The sequence below is a fragment of the Hippichthys cyanospilos genome, chromosome 2 (genome assembly GCF_059441005.1).
Source record: "Hippichthys cyanospilos isolate Australia breed blue-spotted pipefish chromosome 2, RoL_Hcya_1.0, whole genome shotgun sequence".
In the NCBI taxonomy this organism is placed as follows: domain Eukaryota; kingdom Metazoa; phylum Chordata; class Actinopteri; order Syngnathiformes; family Syngnathidae; genus Hippichthys; species Hippichthys cyanospilos.
In genome coordinates, this window is record NC_142370.1 from 13,185,209 (window position 1) to 13,197,286 (window position 12,078).

Sequence of the window (12,078 nt, forward strand, 5' to 3'; positions counted from 1 at the left end):
GTGAGGACAAGTACGTGGACAGTTCAGCACACAGGTTGAACAAGTTACAAGTGAGGCAAAACTTCACTTGTTGACACGGCTGGTAATATCTATTCATTATTCTTGTGCACTCACTGAAGGGTGTCCGAGTATATGGACAACAGTGCAGGAGTAAACTGACTAGTAGAACCACTACATGTTACAAGGAAAGCAAATCTGGGCAAGTTGAGAACTGTGAACTAACAGTAGTTCCTGTGGCATAAAATTCTGCAAGTTAACATATAATGCTTCACGAGTATTATTTACAAAGAGATGTCAACTCGTGCAGAGTTAGATTCATAGACAATTGTGCGACAGTGCTGTTTTAAAATCACACCATTTCACATCACACGTTTCAGTTTTAAAATTCATAAAATTTCACATCACACGTTTCAAAGTTTGTACTAATTGCACGCAAACATCAGCTTTGGCTCACTAATAACGCATAGTTTCTGTACTAGTATGCATTTGTTGTTTTACTTGTTTACAATAATGGTGCCTTACTAGTGAGGGCAAAGAATTGGGGCAAATAACATTTCTTCAAACGTTATGTACATTCAGTGGGGTAGACGTAGACTTGGCCTACTCTCTACTACTCTACTCTTTTAATTATATATATATATATATATATATATATATATATATATATATATATATATATATATATATATATATATATATATATATATATATATATATATATATATATATATATAGTATGTATGTATATATGGTATGTATGTATGCAAACCCTACCGAACGAGTTGGCAATAATTGTCTCGTAAAAAGTCTACAATTGTAAAAATAAATACATTTATAAATAAATACAATCATAGTCTGACTTTCCCTACATAGTTTGCTTCTTCTTAAAAATGGTCTATTTACCTTTAAAATGTTTCAAGACAGGCACTTAACATTTTGCTCAACTTTTTTTTATTTGTGCCATTTGGAAAAAGCGGTGCTCGCGTCAAAAAGCGCCAAGGACAAAGCCAGCTAAGTAGTCGCAGTGTGATGACGAAAATTGTTTGTGTAGTGTGGCTAAGTCGGCAAGCTAACGATTGAAAAGGCTCTATCAAAATGCGATTACCCGAGAATGAACGGCATTGTTGGTCGCAAATGGAGCTTTAAAACGGCGGCCATTCGGCAAACTTAAACCCATTTTGTTTTGGCGAGGATCTTATTTTGGGTTAGTTCTTATACATTCTGTGTCATTACTTAATTGCTATACTTTGAGAGATGCTAGAGCTACAATGATGGAGCCGAATGAAGAGGCAGTCATTCAGCTGAAGCGACAATTGGAAGACACAAGCCTGAGTCCTACTGACAGACTCAACCTACTCAATGTTACTTTAAAGCGTGAGAACCTTTCTGTCTATTACTCACTGAAAGTATTTGTCCGGCACTACTCGTGGGTAGAATTGGCAAACAAAAATAAGAGTATGTTTCTTCAGAATAATGCGACTCAAGTAAAAGCCCTCCATATAATTACTCGAGTAAGCAGTTAAAAAACAAAGTATTAACTTTAAGCAATTGATTATCAACTTGAATTATTAATAGTTAAAACTAACAAAATAGGTTTGTTCAAACTCAGATACTTTTATTTTATGTGGGATTGTGAAGACTTTTTCCTTGTCATTGCTATTCTAAACCTTACTAAAATAGTTTGTAAAAAGCAAACACAGACTTTTAATCATACCCAGAGTTTCTGGACATGGCGGTGGGCCAGGAGGACGGCAATTCGCTGAGCAAAGTCAAGTCTCTTTTGTATCAGAATGATATTCTGAGCCACTGCGTAGCCCTCCTCACACTGGATTCCAAAAGCCTACAAAGCACCCGGATAGCTGCCGTCAAGCTTGCCTCACTCACAAGGCAAGAACCACACAATAGGCCAACAACTTTCTGTTTGTTGTACTTGACTATAAAGCACAGAATTCGAATGTTTGCCTGATAGATTTTGTGTCTGCTTTTCCTTTTAGTTCCTGTTGTATGGGCGTAGAGCAGCCTGGTGAATTATCAGAGACTTTTCATAGGCTATTCCTACCATCACTCATGGAGAGCCTTCTGTCATTGGCCAGTTATCTTGCAAGGCGAGCAGAGGTGAGGGGCTCAGAGACATGCTTACCAACCAGTCAGATGAGTTTTTAAGATTTATGACTGGCATGTATGGCGCCAGTGTGCGACTCTGTTCAGGGAGGTCATGGACTCAGTCAGCTGGCTTCTGCAAACACATGCACAGCTCACCTTGCAGGGTGGGTGCACACCTAACTGCTGGATACTGCCATAATGATAGTCACATTGAAATGATATATAACTGTCACAAAACTGTTTTATTGCGATTGAAATTCATCTAAAAACATTTTTGTGTTCTTAGTTCTCAGTTCTTCCCACTATGAACTCATTCAGGACTGTGACGAGGCCACCATGCCCTTGCTCTGTCTCCAGATGTGGATTAATATATGTACAGCAAGCAGGTAAAACACACACACACAGGTGTAATTATCTGCATATTATTCCCACAATCAGTGATATTTTTGCGTGTGTCCAATCATACTTACAATGTCCTGAAGTGCGTTGGTAAGTGTAACTGTTTAAAGCGTGAGTGAGAACCGCATCTAAGTAAAGACAAAAAATTGTTGATACAGCAAGAAGTTCATTGGAGTAACAACTTCATCTTTTATTGTCAACGCTTGCTAAGTAAAACTCCTTCCTCCTTGTGTGAACAGTGACTTCCTCTCCAGTTTAAGTGACGAAGCCATCCTGCTGCTGCTCAACGAAGCTGTGGGTCAATTAGCTGTGAGCTCTGATCAGGCAGTGGGTGGAGCATCTGTCAGACTGATCCTTCTCATGGCCAATCAACTGCCTCTTCAGTCCTTCCTCCTCAACTTCAAAGGTAAGGTGTCGTTGTCAAGGGAAATTTCATCCCTTTATTGCATCCTGCGGGAGTTTCGTTCCTCTGTTCACATGTTGGTTGGCTCCTCCCAACAGAGATGAGAAGTTGTCTCGTTGATGTTGTCATGTCCAGTATTAATCATTTCTGAAGCTAATGTATTACAAATGTTTCGTTTAATGTTTTGTGTTTTTCAAATGGAATCAAACTTAACTCCAATATGGGATGAAAAACAAGTTTAGTCAACAAAATGTGTTGTTCCTAATGTGGCCTAAAGTATTTTAGGAAATCACATCCTACTCATTACAGTCTTTCATACACTGTAGTAACTCAATCATATTTATGGGTGCGTTGTTTTTTGTTACAAAAATGTTTTTGAAAAAAAAAACAAACAAAATGAGTTGGCTTGATATTCTGCAGTTTTGTGCTGACCTTAAGTAGTCATTTTTTTGCCCAAGTGTCCCTTGCAATGGAAAAAAAAATACTTCAAATCCTTTGTTGTGTTGGGTTAGTGGATCATTTATACATGCATTGATAATTTTACGTTGAAAAGTGAAATGTTTTAACCCTTTAAGTGCCCAAGCATTGTCCATTTACATTGTCCCTGTATTCCTAACCAATGTTAAGCTACAACATTTTGAAAAAGTGATTAAACAAAAACTGAATCATTAATTGAAACAAACTTTGGCACATAAAGTGTAAGGAGCATTTCTAGTCACATATTTTTTTCTGCACCAAAATATAGCATTTTTGTCATGGATCTGGTAAGGAAATCCACGCGCTAATAAAAAATTCTCGCTTTTCCATCCCTTTTTTAAACAGATGCTCTATTTTTTATCGTGTCGCAGGCCAGCTTGATCCGAAAGAAAATAGAAAACATTCAATCTTGCCTGTTTGGCATTGCAGGGTTGGACAGCCTGCTACACAAGGACTGGCGAGGACGAGGTTTTGACCAGGAAGTAGATCAGCTGATCGCACTTACCCTGTCCCAGGAAAGCACTGTAAGTCAGTTGAGGGATTCACCCTGTCTATCCATTAGTTTTCTGTCTTGGATGACACCCTTCCGTCATATAGGCTTCTGTTGACCGGGTGAGAGCTGCATGTGTGATTCAGGCAGCCTGGAAATCGTATGTGACCAGACGTCGAGTCAAGAGCCTTGGCGGAGTGGTAACCATGCTGCAACGTCGCTTCAGGTATGTCAAATGGTGGTTTTCAAATCAAGTTTTTGTTATGATCCCTTCTGTTATTTGTTTTATTTCTAATGGATCAGCTTACACAATGATACCGCAATTGAATAAAATAAAAATATTTACAAGTAATGTCTACCTAATGGACAGACTTGAGAAGGACTGGCATAAGCAGTGCACGTTAGCAGGGATGGACTGCAAGCCATGGAAGCAGCAAAAAATACATAAAAATCCATCCATTTTTCTAACCGTTTGGCCTTTCAAGGGTTGCGGGCTTTCAGCTATCCCAGAGGTATTTGGGCAGTAGGCTGGGTACATCCTGAACAGGTTGCTAGCCAATCATAGGACACAGAGATGAATGACCACTCACACTGAGAAACACACTCAAGAGCAATTTGGAGTGTCTAATACAAAATAACTTTGTTGCGTTGTTTATGGGAATGTGGAAGGTAACCAGGAGTACCAGGAATTATTAGAATTAGAATTAGAATTAGAATCGTCATTGTATAGCATACAACGAAATTTGGGTGCTACTCCTCAGTGCATTTCGTTAAAAAACAGAATAAATAGAGTAAAATATAACAGTATATAAATACAATGTTTAAAACACATATAACAACAGCATATGTAGTGGTAGTTTGGTCTGAGGCTTTTCTCGCACGCAGTACACATATTGCACATGGATGAATGGCTCAGATAATGCTCATTATTGCACAAGTGAAGAAAGTGAGTATGGTTTAAAATGCAGTACTTGATTATATTCCGTGATTATTTATTGCAGTAATAGCTCTAGGAAAAAAACTGTCTCTAAATCTGCTTGTTCGGGTTTTGTGTGCTCTGTAACGGCGGCCTGAGGGTAACAAGTTAAACAGGTGGTTGCCGGGATGGGATGCATCCTTGATGATGTTGCCGGCTCTACTGAGGTAACGTGTGCTGGCAATGTCCTCCAGGCTTGGCAGAGAGCAGCCCGTGACCTTCTGGGCCAGATTAATCATCCTCTGCAGCGCTTTTCTGTCTGCTACTGAGCACCTCGCGTACCATGCTGTAATGCAGTACATTAAGGTGCTCTCGATGGTAGCTCTGTAGAACATCACCAGCAGCTTCTCCTCCAGGTTGTTCCTCTTGAGCACCCTCAGGAAGTGGAGTCGCTGCTGGGCTTTCTTCACCACCGCCATGGTGTTGGCTGTCCAGGAGAGGTCCGCAGAGAGCTGCACACCCAGGAACCCAGTGGAGCTCACCCTTTCCACACAGTCCCCATGAATGTAAAGCGGCGCTGGGTCTGCTCGTCCCTTCCTGAAGTCCAGAATAATCTCTTTCAAGCCTGGAGCTTGAAGCAAACCAGGGACCTCAGAACTGTGAGGCAGATGTGCTAATCTGACACTGTGTATATTATTATTATTATTATTAATAATAATATTATTAAGACCATTATCCAAAAAAATGCAAGCTCCCAAGCTAATTAAGCCTTTTTAGAAGATTTTGAAATTTACCAAAAGAAAGCAAAGACTTTCTCCTTCCTGACCTTTTCCAGTCTTATTTATAAAAATCAGCACTCTGAAAAAGGAAGCTTTTCAAAATTTAGCCATTTCTACCAAGACACTCTCGGACTGTGTTGATCTCCGATCTAAAATGGGCCATTGTTGTCGTCTACTGGCGGTTGTGCATCAGTAAAGTTGTTTCCATGTTAAACATATACAGTAGTACAGAATCAGATACACCCATCCACATGAAAAGAAATGTAATTGATAAGAATACTTGTCAATGGCGGTGAACGAGTCAAAGTGTGTGTTCCTTTTGTGTGTCAGGGCTCGGAGAAGACAACAGCAACAGGAGAGGGATGCACAGCGCTTGCAAGAGGAGTTGAATTTTCAGGTTAAAATCATTGCTTAGCATATACCTACACAATCCACCACCCAAAATGACTTTGTGTGCGTGCATGTGTGGATTCGTGCACGTGTATTTGTGTTTTTGGGCGTGTACGTGCCTTGTGTGTTTGTGCAGGTCTGTTTGCAGCGTCAACAGGCAAGGACAAGGTTCCATCAAAAACAGAGAGAACTGCTGCAGCTTTTACCTCCTGGTACACTACTCGCACGCATGCATACACACATACACACACACACACTCAAGGCAATGTTGGAGGAAGCCATATATGTGCAAGTTATAAAAAGACTGATATATTTTCTCTATTAAGAACAGATCAAAGGCTTCGGTCTCGACAAGCATTTGAAGATGACTTTTCTGAGAGCTTGACATTATGAAGTAGAATTAGTGAGATTTAAATCTATCTTAAGGTTGAATTGAGTCAAGTCATGTGACTGGGCATCCTCTGACTCAAGGTTCCCCCTCACACAGCCACACATGGTCCAACTCATTTTCCCGTCCAGACCAGGTTCTGCCATACCTGCTAGAATGTGAAGTCCGTGCAGCCGTGTTGATCCAGAGCGCCTGGCGAGGCTTCCTAGTCAGACGATGCATTGACTCACAGCGACCTGCATTGAGACTCGCACGCGCTCAGCAGAATGCCGCCAGGACCCTGCAGAGAGTAGTATGCATTCATTGTTTTCTTATTTCAAAAATGCATGAAAAAAAATCCTATTAAAAGTACTGTACACAGTGTTGAAAATAGCTTATTCACTTTGAGGGTGCAATGTTAATGGTTGAGGTCATTCCACCCAACCTTGCTGGAGTCTGACTGGCTCTGCTTTTTTTCAGGTCCGCCGCTTTCTTCAAGAACGTCGGGCCGCTAAAGTTTTGGCCTCTGGCCTTTGCTGGATCGGCCAGAAGGGGTTGACTCAGAGCAAGAGGGCTATGTTGAAGAGACAGGTGGAGGAATACATCAGTTTGCACCCTGTAAGGCACTTGACCTTGAGTTACCTCTCTGTTCAATCTACACACCTCTATACCACTGCTAAGCTCTAATATATATATATAAATATATGTATGTATACATATATATGTATACATATATATATGTATATATATATGTATATATATATATATATATATATATATATATATATATATATGTGTGTGTATATGTATATGTGTATATGTATATATATGTGTATATGTATATATATATATATATATATATATATATATATATATATATATATATATATATATATATATATGTATGTATATATGTATGTATAAATGAAAATGTGTGTGTGTGTGTGTAGTCAAGTGGTGTGAGTCGTCAGCAGTGTGAAGAGCTCCACACGGACGTGCAGTGGCGGCTGCAGGCGCTGTTGCAACAGGCAGTACAACAAGCAAGGGAGGAGCAAAAAATGGAGTCCCTGTTGGCTCATACTCACACTCAGTTGGATCTTTTCAAAGGTTTGTTCTCGTCATTTGCCAGTAGCTCATTGTTTGATTTGAAATCTCTCCGGTCGTAGCATGTTTGACCTGGGTATTTCCTTTCATTGGTTGAAAAAAAGGCTTAAAAGTTGCTGATAACCTTTGTTACAGTATGTCTCCATGTGAGCTGAGATGGAAAGGTTGGTTTAAAAAAACAAAAAAAACAAAGATGTCTCGGTCCTTATCACATGATTGGAAATTGAGCCTGATCACATCATTTTCAGCTGATCGAATCACTGGGAAAAAAAGTTGTTGTTTTAGGAAGATTTTACTTTATCTTACTATGATGTTTTAAGGGTTATAAACAAGAACAAATTTATATGTGTTGTATCCGATACATCTCGACATAGCTGGAAATAGTGGTGTAAATTCAACCCATTGGGGAACGTTCTGGCAGTTGTCAGGGGAAGCTACATGAAGCATGTAACGATATGATGTGGCGATAAAAGTTGAGCTGCCTTTTTTACAACTCAATTACCATTATCATTTATTGAAAAAAAATCAACAGTTTTATACTGTACTTAAAAAAGCATCTCGCGGGCTGGATTAAACCTGTGTGCGGGCCGGAACTGGCCCGCGGGCTGTATGTTTGACACGGATGCCTTAAACCATCACATGATCTTCTCCCCTGCTCCACAGATGGCCCTCCCCTCGCTGCTGTCACTGCGGCCGATATCAAGAACTTCTTGAGTCCTTCTGGTTCCATTGCCGCTCGAGCTCGTGATGCCCACAATGCTAGGCTACAGGCCAACAGGCTGCCCTGGTGGCGGGCCCTGGGGGAGACAACTGCCGGACTCGAAGCTGAAGTAGAGATGGACCTTGGGTGAGTGGACAGCAGCTGAGCAACTGTCACATTTTGATCCATCACATTGCTTATTGTGTACGCGACAGAAATGGTGCAGTTGTCCAAGTAAATACATACATTTTGACTCTGTTTTGCTTTACATATATTTATTTGTTATGCACAATTGAAATAAGTGCATTGTGTGTGTGAGAGGATTTCATGTTTGTGGGAGTTTCACTCATGTGCGTGAGAGCATTACTGTATATTATGGATGGATTTCTTTTGTATGTGTGACCATAATAAGAAAAATAAAAAAAAAAAGATGATTTCAGTTGCGGGAGTCTGTGTGAGCATTTCTTTAGTGTACACAAGAAACTTTCAATTTCTTAAGATTCAATTTTCACTGTGTGTAAGAGGTTTTCAGCTGTGTGTGATTGTGAGATTTTCACTTTTTTCAGAGAGTAACTGCCACATAACCACAACAGTAAATTATATAAAAAAAAATTATTTGTAATTAATCAATCTTAATTTAGTATGATTGTGTTTAAGTGTTTTCCTAATCAACTGCAGTGCTTGTTTTTCCCAGAAGAGGTCACTAGCTGTTAGAGAAGCTTCCCAAAATGAAAGTTTTTCAAGAAATTGTCTCCAAATGTCCCACAAAAGCTTCGTTTGAGCAAAACTAAAAATGTGCATACATCATCCTTAAGATTGAAGCCTGGTGAGCTATCGAAATTCTGTTTGCCGTTCAGTTCGCATTCAATTAGTTCATTTTTTTTCTGCTCTACGCATGCGTGTCACAAATGACTCGCAGATCGACTTTGTCTGGTTCTTTGGCGTGACGTCATCTCAATTTGCAAATTCAACGTAAATCCAAAGGATCAGATACACGAATCCTAAGGAGATCCATGCAAAGATATGAAGTCGTGTCTCGCAAGGTCCTAGTCGTGCAAACGAGACTTGTATTCAAAATACATTGCACTCGCAAGTTTTCAATTTGTAAACTGAACATAATTTAGTCGTATTCATACACAAACACGTCAAAGTCAACACAGTTTATAGTCAAACTCATAGAAATGGTTAAATACGCATACGTCTTTTCGAAACGATCATCATTGCAGAGCGCGGTTCTCAACACAAAATAAACACACAAAAGGGGCTATTTACTTTTGTTTGCAAGAATTTTATGGTTTCATGTCTTCAATATTTACAGTCAGTAACAATTCAAACACACTCAACTTTGTTGACCGCCCGGGTAAAGCGTGTCACTTCATCTGTCCATCTTTGTTAATGACGTTCTTAAGGAGAGTGACCAGGGGCCTCTGCTCGGTTTCATCCCAGGCCTTCATGAAGCCGCCGTAGCGTTTGCTGGCAGGCGGGCTGCTCCAGCGAAAGTGCTTCATCTTGTAGGAGCCGTCTTTCTTCTGGACTCCGTCCTCTCCCATCACCTCCTCTTGCTCTGCAACCACTGGCTGATCGCTGGTTAAATCACGCTTCATCTCCCCGGGGAAAACTTCACTCGACTCTTCTTGCGCGCCATCGGATGCGAACACTTTAATGGGACGACGTTTTCGGCCTACGGGCTTCCCCCAGCGGAAGTGCTCCATGGAGTAAGAGCGCTTGGCTGGGGGGGAGAAGTCAGAGTCAGGCGCAGGGGGAGGCTGGAATGGAGGCGAGTTGGGGTCCGGGTCACCGAGGTCGGCGTGACAAAGCTGCAGACACTCCTGAAGTGAAGTGATGTGAACACCAATAATTTAGTTTGCATTTTGCGGGATGACCTAAGACTGGGGTAGGGAACTCCTGCCTGTTTTTGATGTGTGTCACTTTCAACACACCTGATTGAAATGATCAGGATCATTATCAGGCCTCCACAAGGCTTGCTGATTAGCTGATTATTTGAACCAGGTGTGAGGGAGACATCGAAAATAGGCAGGATATGGTTCTCGACGAACCGGAGTTCCCTACCCATGACCTAAGAGGAGGCAACCTCTTTTGCTTTACCCTCATGTTCCTTGAGTCCTCCTCCTGACAGGCCGCATGTTCCCAACATTGACTGGCAGCTCCTCCGGCCACGCCCACAAGCACCACGGTCACCAACAGCCATGTAGGACACATCTTCCTGCCAGGTACACAACCACACAAAAAAAGTGTCTGTTTGTTTTTTTTTCTTTCAATGGATGTCTCTTTTGTGGAAAACGGGATTTTATATTATGTCAAAAACACAGTACAGTACAGCATAAATAAATGGGTATTTTATTTATTTTACATTTTTTGCTCCAATCAAGTGGACATTGTGCCGGTCCTGGTGTTCATGCCACACCTTAGGATCAGTATTATACAGACATAATAACCTATAGAGGAAATGTCACAACTCTTCAGCAGTACGCTTTGTTGTTCCTTGCAGAGGATGAAGAACATATGCTTTTTGTTTTATTATCTGTCTGCATGTATTTCTTGATTGTCTGGTATTTCTCACTGTGTTAGCATTTAGAAATCATTGATCAGTATAAAGTACTGATAATTTTTTAAAATGGAAGCAACTATGTAAAACTAAAGAAAAATAAACACTATTTCCAGACATACTTGAAAATCTACTAAGTATTTTAAAAGATCTGTTGCTTACTGCTAATATTTCCATTTAATTTTCACATTGAACATGATTTGTGGATAGAAGGCTCTCTGTGATAATCATCTTTCACAATATCACATCAAAAATAAAAATACTGTACGCACATGCTTGAAAAGATAGTGGCAACATCATTGAAATTGTAGGATGAAGTGCTAACCCATGTCATAACTTGCATATTCTTAGAACTTTCCTAAAACAAAAATATGTAATATTTCAAGAACTCAAGCCAATTTTGAGGAAAAAAAAAATCGGGCACATCAAAAGAATGTGAAAAGGTTACAAATTTTGGCAGCAAAATAAGCCTTGACCAAATTTTAATCGATAAAAGAAGGAAATCGAACAAAAGTAAGTCTCACCTGTCGGTTGTCTTTGTCCTCGTGCTTGAGATGATCGCTGGGTTCTTGTAGCCTCTTGACACAGCCCACTTTTTATATTGTACGCATAGAGCATGAGCACACACACACACGCACTGAAATGACGTAATTGCCAGACGTTCATCCCCCCCACCAAATCTTTCTTTGACTAATATTTGCCGATTAATTGAGCATGTGAGAAAAGGATCACTAACGGGCTTGACTTCATCACAGCCGCCACGCCACACACTGTATGAAAAAGCTTATTCGCTGTTGTGCGGTAAATGTCAAACACTGGATTCTGTAGATTAACACCAGGCCGATATGTCGTCAATGGAATTTTAACCTGCAAACTGAGGTGTACGATTACACGCCTGAACACCTGCTGCCCTGGCGTTCTTTTGTTTGCAGCCTCAACAAGATTGTCCATGCCTCTGTAAGGTTCAAATTTTCGCTTCTGAGGTTTTAAGAAAGTTCAGTGGTGCCACCAAGCTACCCGTCCGGCTAGTAGTACAGATTGGCGTACTTTTCCCCTGTGGTTGTTTTGTTTACTCTAAATGTACATCATCTGGCTCCCGAAGAACCATACAGTGTTGATTTTGTGCTTCTGTGGTTACATAGCTGCTTTAGTTTATGTGTAAAAATTTTGTTTTATTGTGAAAAGCAGATGTTGCGTGAAGCGCTTCCTGTTCAGCAAGCAACCTATGTACGATAGACTGCAGCTCCACCCCCTTGGCCAAGCACAAGCTGTTCCTGTGTACTAATGTAAATGTTCTGTGTAATTTGTAGTCTGTATAAATTAATTGTGTTAATTGTAAATTGGCATCAAGAGAGATTCTAGCTTTACTAACAACTAAGAGCAT

The 12,078-nt window shown here is 40.4% G+C and overlaps 2 protein-coding genes across 3 annotated transcripts; one reads left to right on the forward strand and one right to left on the reverse strand.

Moving 5' to 3' along the window:
- The first annotated feature begins 1,015 nt into the window (after positions 1-1,015).
- iqcb1 (IQ motif containing B1) lies at positions 1,016-8,567 on the forward strand. Of its 2 annotated transcripts, none has more exons than XM_088409090.1 (14): positions 1,016-1,374; positions 1,719-1,887; positions 1,995-2,115; positions 2,192-2,267; positions 2,390-2,489; positions 2,742-2,908; positions 3,812-3,906; positions 3,980-4,098; positions 5,898-5,964; positions 6,094-6,169; positions 6,477-6,637; positions 6,805-6,942; positions 7,275-7,431; positions 8,092-8,567. In XM_088409090.1, exons 1-14 carry the CDS (start codon positions 1,269-1,271, stop codon positions 8,277-8,279), a joined length of 1,740 nt encoding a protein of 579 aa, XP_088265216.1. In that variant the 5' UTR covers positions 1,016-1,268; the 3' UTR covers positions 8,280-8,567. The 2 variants fall into 2 exon arrangements, with proteins under 2 accessions (XP_088265216.1, XP_088265217.1); XM_088409091.1 differs by having other exon boundaries at positions 1,016-1,204.
- An 828-nt stretch (positions 8,568-9,395) lies between these two features.
- Positions 9,396-11,267, reverse strand: pomca (proopiomelanocortin a). Its single transcript, XM_088407699.1, has 3 exons — positions 11,219-11,267; positions 10,235-10,352; positions 9,396-9,957 (listed from the first exon to the last, which is right to left on the reverse strand). Exons 2-3 carry the CDS (start codon positions 10,346-10,348, stop codon positions 9,499-9,501), a joined length of 573 nt encoding a protein of 190 aa, XP_088263825.1. The 5' UTR covers positions 10,349-10,352; positions 11,219-11,267; the 3' UTR covers positions 9,396-9,498.
- Positions 11,268-12,078: the final 811 nt, after the last annotated feature.

What these genes read in the sequence shown, in the direction of transcription:
- iqcb1 (XM_088409090.1), top strand. Translation starts at nt 1,269, where the DNA reads ATGATGGAGCCGAATGAAGAGGCAGTCATTCAGCTGAAGCGACAATTG. An exon ending in AAGCTTGCCTCACTCACAAG is followed by an intron (nt 1,888 to 1,994) that starts GCAAGAACCACA and finishes TTTTCCTTTTAG; the next exon opens with TTCCTGTTGTATGGGCGTAG. An exon ending in AAGAGGAGTTGAATTTTCAG is followed by an intron (nt 5,965 to 6,093) that starts GTTAAAATCATT and finishes GTGTTTGTGCAG; the next exon opens with GTCTGTTTGCAGCGTCAACA.
- pomca (XM_088407699.1), bottom strand. Translation starts at nt 10,348, where the DNA reads ATGTGTCCTACATGGCTGTTGGTGACCGTGGTGCTTGTGGGCGTGGCC. An exon ending in AGGACTCAAGGAACATGAGG is followed by an intron (nt 9,958 to 10,234) that starts GTAAAGCAAAAG and finishes ACTTCACTTCAG; the next exon opens with GAGTGTCTGCAGCTTTGTCA.